This window comes from Arachis ipaensis, chromosome B10 (assembly GCF_059453495.1).
Source record: "Arachis ipaensis isolate K30076 ecotype BB chromosome B10, ASM5945349v1, whole genome shotgun sequence".
Classification (NCBI taxonomy): domain Eukaryota; kingdom Viridiplantae; phylum Streptophyta; class Magnoliopsida; order Fabales; family Fabaceae; genus Arachis; species Arachis ipaensis.
The window spans coordinates 17,680,957-17,689,895 of NC_142435.1; the positions used below are offsets into that span (position 1 = coordinate 17,680,957).

Here is an 8,939-nt window from a genome sequence, read left to right on the forward strand (position 1 = left end):
AGAAGCCGGTGAATAATGTTTTAAATTGTGAAATCGTGTGTTGTTGATTGAATTTTAGGAGAAAGAGCAATGTAATGTATTCCTATTTATGATTCCATAAGACCAAGGTTAAATTAACAATTTAGGTGGAGTTGAGTTTTGTTTATGAGTAATTAAATGCACGAAACAAGAATAGGATTGCTAATTAAATTTGGAATTTCTGATTAGTGACTTGTTAAGGTGCTGTTGTTGTTATGCTGCTATTTTGTTATGGCACTGTTGTTGTTATGCTGCTGTTTTGTAATGGTTGTTGCTGAATGCTACTCTGTTTTTATTGTGTTGTAGTTGCTGGTTTTGCTTTGATTTGTAGTTGCTGGTTGTGTTGGTTTTACTAGCTTTGTTTGTAATTGCTGGGTGAAGGTTTAGTGTTTTGTAATTGCTGGCTTTAGCTAAAGAAATTGGAGGGGCTGGATGAGGAGACATTGATGCCTCAGAAGACACCATCACCATCAACATATTAATAAGATTATATGAATTTGATTGATGACATTTAATGTAGTTTTTTAAATTTGAAAACTATTTTAATATTTATGTTATACTATAATTATATTTTAGCATGTTTATTTATAATTTATTTATTATTTTATTTTAAAACGGTTTTTTCGGTTGAACCACCGGTTAGACCGGTTGGACCAGTGAACCAGTAAACCAGTTGCTAGAACGGTTTGATGACCGGTTCGGTTTCCGAACTTTGGGAAGGAGTTTAATACATCGTGGGATCTTCTTTTTATATAGTCGATCTTGTGTTATTGATGTTGAAATGGCTAAAAGTTTCACAAGCATGGAGGTTGAATCATACTTTCACTCTGAAATACAAAAACTTTAAAAGGTCCTTCAAGTCTTTGGACTTGTGAGAATCGAAATATGTTGGTGTGTGATTATAAAAAGCCTTTCATGATCTTTTGAAATTCTTTATGAAAAATTTTTTTAAGTCTCAATCAAACTCAAGTTAGTTATGAAAACACTTCTGAGATACACGAACAACTTAGAACGAACCTTATTTTTGAAATAAACTTCGGAATAAAATATAGGACAAAACTTAAAAATAGAATAGCGATAAGATTTAGAAGGAAAACACGAACAAGTATACTAGTTCAGCTAAAAATCTTACAATACCTACGTTTAGTTCTTCAGAAATTTGGAGAATTCTACTATTTGAATAAGTGTACAAATGATATTCTTTTCTCATGCTTTACTATGTTAAGTTTTAACTCACATTGAATCATACGTCAACATAAAAATTTTAGATATTCTTTTTTAAATTATTATCAAAATTACAAGACTCAAATTAGATTATACACCAACTAAAAAAACCCTCAAATATTCTTTGCTCAAGCTTTTTCTCTAGCTAAGTTTGACTCAGATTGAATAAAACACTATCTTAAAAATCTTAAATATTATTTTTTAAAATATTTTTAAGACTAAAACCAACTTAGATGGGATCAAACATTAACCTAAAAATTTTAGATATTCTTTTTTAAAGACTAGAAATCACTATCGATTATAATGAGATTTGTAAGATTCAGTTTGAAAACTCTTTCCAAGATGTAGTTCAAGAATACATTAGCTAAGGTGTATAAATTTTCTTAAATTTACAAGAATATAATCTAGACTAAAATATGAATTAAAATGTCTATATTACAAACTGCTTTTAGTGCGTGACTTCTGAGATAAAAAGAAGGGAATGTTTTTGGTGGGAAAAGTATCTTCTGACTTTGATGGACCAAATAAAAATATTCTAAATATGTGGTTCAAATTAATTCTAGATATAAGTTTTTCATAATATTACATGTGCCTAATACTTATTTTAATTGTAAACCGATATATTGTGGTCTGGTTAGACCAATAATATAATGACTGGTTTTTTTTTTTTTTTTTGGAAAAAGTGTTTTAGTGGGTTGAGTAGATGTTGGGTCATAAAAAATTTTAATAATCCAAAAATAATTTATTTATGTTTGGACTTATTAGATATAAATTTATATTTGTCAACAAAAGATATATTATTAATATTTTGTATATTTAGTTAACAAAACATATATTTTTGTTATTAAACGATGTGGTTAGTAAAAACATGTATATCAATTCGGTGTCGAACAAAATAAACACACAGTATATTTCTTATCAAAATATCTTATAATTGTAAACGAAATCAAATATAAAAACTATTGATGAAATGAAGAAGGTATTTTCTTTGTTTTTACAAAAATAATAAAAAAATTAGTCAAACAAAAAAATCAATGAGAAATGTGGAGTATTCAGACTACGGCTAAAAACTCTCCAAATAATCATCTAACATTGCACCAACCATAGGATATTGTCTCTCTAATTTCTACCAGAAATAAATATTAAAATAATTTCATATGATGATAATAACAATAATAATTAATTATTTATAATATTTAGAAATAAAACACAGAATATAAAGTGTCGTGGGAGGCATTGTAGAGGGCACATCAGGCGACAACTTTGCCCCGATGCGGGGTGCATTGAGGCGGACGGCGTGGCAAGCAGTAGCAATATAGGTTCGAGAGATGCAAAGGGAGAAGTGAAAGGGGATCCAGCGATTACGCCCATCACGAACCCAGATCCCGCTGAATTGAGGACATCATCAAGGTTTTCTTCTATTGTTAGGCATTCTTCCATTATTTCCATGGTTCGCAAACAATATAAAAAATTTTCCCTATTCAATATCTCATCGCCTCCGTCACCGCCGCCACTAACACCGCCGAGTCGGACCCACTTCAAATCTTTCGGTAGCCATTCAAATCGCACTTTTCTTAGAATTTTTCAATCACAAAAGCTTCACCTTTACTATTAACCACACACCATACAATCGGGTTATGTGTTTTCCTATTTTTTAGTGCACTCAATGAAATAACGAAATTGTGAATCGATGCCAAAAGTGTTCCCTACTTCTTTGGCAACTATCTTCCATGGTGTTCTTACCGTAAAATTTGGCAAAATGTCACTTTCGCGATTAACGGCATCGGCATTGCTGGTGGAACATTTGGTAAGGCCTGTAAAGAGTGTAATAAAAATTTAAGGATGGTAGTAGCAATATCTATAAAGATCAATTTATAATTGCAAGAACTAGAAATACCTGCTGCAATGGAAGACATTAAAGTCTATGATTAATAATGCACACCACAAACCTCTTCTAGCAGTTTTCCTGCCACAAAAAATCCATCCAATATAAAACAGCAAATCATGTTCACAGCAACACTACCTGAAATAACAATGCAATCACAAATTTAGCCATCATTCCATCTGCAGAAAATTGAAGCATTGCAGCAAAAAGGAGAAATAAAGAGAATAAAAAGCTCACACCTAGTCCATGAATTGAAGTTGCACACTCAAAAGAAGCCATGAAGCAAATCATTTTCTTCGGCAGAACACCGCACATTGGCCATGCTACAGAATCACTCCTTGAGGAACTCGCTGAATCTGAATCTGCAAAGATTAAAATAAGAGTAAATTTTAAGTTCTCCTGCTAACAGATTGTCTCAAGAACAAACCAAATAACAGCTAGGAGCAAATTTAGTACCGCTAGACGACGAAGAATCACTACTTGAACTGCTGGAGCCAATTCCTATCCATTTGATCACAGTAACAAATTAGTATATATGGTAAGAAAATGATTACAATGCTATATAAAATAAGCCTAACCCATTCAACTGATAAATGCACAAAAAATGAAAGGAGTTTTACCACATTGAATTTATTGGATGCGGCATTGTTGTTCAAGTTGCCAAGTAGTGCCTGCCGCATAAAAGAGGGATTCTGCAACAACAACAACAACAAAAACCACAACAACAACAACAACATAAAAGAGGGATTGATGAAACTGAAGAAACTCACCAGTTTGAAATCACCTTTAACATGAAGAGAAGTCCAACCTCTATTGTCGGTACCAACGCCAGGCCTCAGCATGCGCCTCCTCGACGGGCTTCTCCTGAACAACACTGGTTGCGCCTCCAGCATCTCTTCTCAATCCAACACCCAAAAACGACACCCCAAAATAAAAACGACGATCCAATAAAAAAACCCTAGAATACAAATCCCCAAAACGACTATTCTTTGTTTTCGCAGAAAACAGCAGGGAACAAGACAACAAAACCTTGTTCATTTTTACGTGTTTACATATTAAACGAACGAGAAATGGGAAAACTAACAGAAATCATAGCAGTAATAGACATATAAAGGGGGGAATTAGCGAGAGTGATGAGCGACGCAATAAGGATTAAAAGGATTCAAGCCAGGACTTAATATGCGAAGGTTCTGAAGGACAAGGACGGAGTTCATGAAGGGAGAGGAGTTGATGATCATAATTGATGATGCGAATATTAGGGTTTTTGATGAAGAAAGAGGAGTATTGAGAGTGGGATCATGGGATTGATGTGATTAATGGGAATCAGATGAATCCTTTTTTGATTAGGATTAGGGTTGATGGGAACATGGAGATCAGAAGATAAGAATCTTTTCTTTATGATCTTTTGGGAGGGCCATTGAAGCTCTGCCTCGGTTGAAGTTCTCCATTCTCGATTCCAACCCAATTTAATCCTACAATCAAATTTGCCCCACATGTTAATAGAAGTTTATTTATGAATCTTTTATTATTTGTAAGCCGGCTCTTATATTTTTTATTAATTATCTTTATTATCTGATCCTTCAAAGTCCATAAAATACTTTTTCCACCGTAGAAAGCTCCTAAAAAGAAAAAAAATGAAAGAAAGAAGAAAAGAACTAAGAACTTATTAAAAAATGTCGCCTTTTGTTATTGCAACACCTTGTTCTTGTTCTTCTGGTATTTAAAATCTTGTATTTTTAGCATGAGAGCATTGTATTAGAAATACATGAAAACTATTTTCCTTTCACTTTCACTTTGTTTCTTGATATGAGTATAAATAATGGACGTTTCTTCGGTGGAAAAAGTATATTCAAGACCTTGGTAGACCAGGTAGTGAAGTCAATTTTCGAAAAAGATTGGAGTTGGTTCACAAATAAGCAAAAGTAGCGGTTGGGGACGAAATTCAAAAATAACGGAAAAGAGAGGGAGGAGACGAGAATCCAATAATAAATCAAAGCCCCAAACTCCATTAATAGGTAGGTGAAAGCTGTGTTAGGATCAGTGTGAAGGTTCGTTTGGTCGACCTGCACGGAGACGGCGGTGCACGACAGAGGAGAACGCGGGATTGAACGGCGCGGAAGCACAGATCGAGATCTGACTGTCTCAAGGTTCACAATAAGGGAAGAAAATGGACCACACAGGGCAACGAGATTCACAAGTACGCTTTGTCGGTGTCAATGAGATTTTTACCATCCGATAATGCCGGGGGGAGGGGGTTTGCACCGAAATTGATTTCAATTGGGGGCCCGTGACTCACCGGTTTCCCCAACAGTTTTAACCATTTGATTGTTCGAGGTTGCCGTTTATTATGGCACATAGCCGAATTTGATTTGTTAGTTTTTAATTTGTGTACCGAAAATTGGGGTTAGTCCTTACGGTTGAATGAGTTTTAGTTGGGTTATTTTAGGATGTCTGGGATTATAGCTGCGTGTTTGTAGTTACGGTTGATAACGCCGATGTTCTGTTCGCTCACTGTATTTTTTTAAACTGTGACAGCCGAATGGGTTTGTGGAGCCTAACTACGAGTTTTCATCTAATTTTGACCGAGTCCATGCGTCGCAGGTGTGTTTGTTGCTCATGTTATGAGTTTTTGTTGACCGGTTTATGTTGATGTGGCCCACCGCCTGTTGTAACACATGCCACATATTGTTCGTTGCAGGATGCTGATGATGGAATGAGCGGCGAAATTGTGCCGGTAGAGGAAGCAGAAGCGATGGATTCGTCCGCCGCAGATGCGGACATAGATGCAGAAGCAGGAATGAGGATTGTTGAAGGGATAGGATCCTTTGGCGCCATTAAATTTTCTTCCCTCACAGCCAAGGACGTCCTTACAACGGAGTTCACAAGCCTACAGGCAGCTTATGACTACTACAACGAATACGGTCGCATCAAGGGATTCTCGGTCAGAGGTCCAAGGTGGGACGCAGAACAAAGCAGGGGGCGGAGGGCGAAATAATTTGGCAAATATTCGTGTGCTCGAGGAAAGGAGAGCGAGACGGAAAACACATGTAGCGGAAAGACAGGAAGAAGGATCCTCGACCGATCACGTGGTGCGGGTGCGAAGCCCGGATTAAGGTCCACGTTGATGATGCCAGCGGGCGATGGTTTGTTGAACAATTCTTCGACAACCATAATCATCCCATGCTGGATGCGAGGTTTAGGGGTCTGTCGCGGTCACACAGAGCAGTCAAGGTAGGGGATTTGCACCAAATCAATTCCATGAGGAAATCTGGGTTGCGGGTGCCGACGATTTTCTGCGTGTTTGCCAATCAGTCAGGAGGATTTGAGACTATTGGGTTCGAGATAAAGGACATATATAATGCGATAGAGAAGCAAAGGCGGGCTGGCGCGACAAATGCGGAGTCCGCGTTGAAGTTCTTGGGAACTTTAAGGACGACTGATTCTGGGATGTTCTGGAAGTACTCGCTGGATGTTGACAAGAGGCTGGAAAATCTCTTCTGGTGCGATGGTACAAGTCGTTATGACTACAGCGTGTTCGGTGATGTCCTGGGTTTTGATGCAACTTACGTCGTAGCAAATACAAGTGCCCTTTGGTAATATTCTCAAAGGTGGACCATCATATGAGGATGGTTGTGTTCGGTTGCGCCATATTGAGCAACGAGAGCGAAGCAAGCTATGTGTGGTGGCTGCGGTCATTCCTTGAGGCAGTGAAGGGAAAACAGCCAAAGTCTGTCATCACAGACGGTGACCTTGCCATGAAGAGTGCGGTTAGCACAGTTTTCTCCGGTGCACATCACAAGTTGTGTAGCTGGCATTTGTTAAGGAACACCACTGCTATAGTCGGACGGCCGGGTTCTTAGGAAATTCCGTCTGTGCCTCATGGGAGATCTAGAGGTCGACGAATTTGAGAGAATATGGACGGAGAGTGTGGCGGACCACGAGTTGGAGGATCATCCGTGGATAGTGGAGATGTATGCCAAGAAGCATTCCTAGTCCAATGCCCATATCCGGGGGAAATTCTTCGCAGGACTGAAGATGACATCCAGGTGCGAGGCTTTGAATATGCAGCTTGGAAAATTTATACACAACGGGTACAATCTGAGGGAGTTTGTGGAGCACTTTCAACACTATTTGGAGTTCATGAGGAGGAGAGAACTAGTGGCAAACTACAAGTCTGCGTATGGCGAGTCTGTTGTAAAGACGAAACTCGAGGCCATTGAGCAGTTCGCTGCAACAGTTTATACAAGAGAGGTTTTCGAACTGTTTCGGGAGGTGCTGATGCTAGCCAGCAACGTTAGAGTTGTGTCCACCAAGAGGACGAGCGCTTGTGTTTTGTTCGAGGTTGCAATGTACTGCAAGCTGAGATCATGAGCCGTGTTGTGGGCCGAGGAAGACGACGAATTTAGCTGTTCTTGTCAGCGGATGGAGTCCTTTGGGCTTCCTTGTGTCCACATGGTTGGGGGTTCTGGTTTATCTGAACATGATAGCTATCCCAAAGGCCTAATACTTGACCGGTGGACAAAGAGGATAAAACAGCCGCGTGCATCCTGCGACGGAACTCGTGTTGGGGAGATCTCAGACACGGCATACATGAGCATGCACGCGGCGATGCTGGATGATTGTAGGGAGCTGGTGAGCTTGTCTTGCCAGTTTTTTGAGGACTATGTGGACGTGAAAACAAGGTTGGCAAAGGAGCGCCAATCTCTGCGGGAGAAACATCGCCAAAGGTTGGGTGTTGCTGAAGAGGCCAGCAGGGTGTCTGTTCGGGACCCGTTGCGGGCAAGGTACAAAGGATGCGGTCGAAGAGTTGTCACCTCCCGGGAAAAGTTTCACCGTGTTCAGAAGTGTCGACTGTGTGGAAAGGGCGGACACAATTCTCGCAAGTGTCAACAATCGAGTATGGGGAAGAACATCGACAGTTTTGAGGCTGGTGCGGCTTACGAAAGCATGGAGGCAGGAGAGGGGGGTGAGGAGTACTACAAATTTGAGTGAGCTGGCTAAACTATTCTTGTTGGCGGTTATGCATCGAGCTGGATTGAGTATGGCTGGCTGCTACGCGCTGTACTTGTTGGCGTGACATCCGAAAGGGCGTATGCATAGCGTAGGTTATGTGAGTTAAAAATTTTATACTTCTGGTAATATTGGTTGCGTTCAGGGATGAATGTAGTATGCAGTGCAGCTTGTGAGGATGTGCGTCCTCAATGTGTTGGTCTGTGTTGTGACAATAGTTGCGTTTGTGTTTGATTAATTAAATTAGAAAGGGCTAGTTGATGTAAATCGAGTCATGTGTTTACCGGGTTTGGCGCAAGGAACTATAACGAGACATTGTTGCCAAATGAAAGTGGTCATTGCGCAGGGCTTTTGGCTGTCCGGATTTTGAGACAAAATTGCCTATAACCTTGAAACTGCATCGAGTGTTTATACTTTTCTAGTACTAAGAATATGGCACTATCCATCAGGAAGCGAAAAAAAAAACATATAATAATAAGAGGCTTTGTTTAGGGAATGATAATAAAGGCAGTGTATTATATTGCAGACTCCATTGAAACACATACGGAACAGAAGATAAAATTTAATCCGCGCTAATTTAACATCCAGCACACGGCAACAAAGTATTTAACCAAAAAAGCGGTGGTTCTTGGCATGCAACGGTGGATACGCATGCAACAAAATACATTCAATCAGTTAAACCTAATTACACAAGTTTTACAATATGGCGGGTCGGGTAGCTATAACGTCGAAGTGGAGTCGTGTACAGAGATGTATTGGTACTACTTCAAAGTGACGGCCCACCCTGGTCGCCAACAAAAGG

General features: G+C 39.2%; 1 protein-coding gene and 1 pseudogene across 1 annotated transcript; one reads left to right on the forward strand and one right to left on the reverse strand.

Annotated features, from left to right (window-relative positions):
• Positions 1 to 3,170: 3,170 nt before the first annotated feature.
• On the reverse strand, positions 3,171 to 4,020 carry LOC107622922 (uncharacterized). Its single transcript, XM_088506481.1, has 4 exons — positions 3,750 to 4,020; positions 3,584 to 3,631; positions 3,367 to 3,489; positions 3,171 to 3,265 (listed from the first exon to the last, which is right to left on the reverse strand). Exons 1-4 carry the CDS (start codon positions 4,018 to 4,020, stop codon positions 3,171 to 3,173), a joined length of 537 nt encoding a protein of 178 aa, XP_088362607.1.
• A 926-nt stretch (positions 4,021 to 4,946) lies between these two features.
• On the forward strand, positions 4,947 to 8,119 carry LOC148579286 (protein FAR1-RELATED SEQUENCE 5-like; annotated as a pseudogene).
• Positions 8,120 to 8,939: the final 820 nt, after the last annotated feature.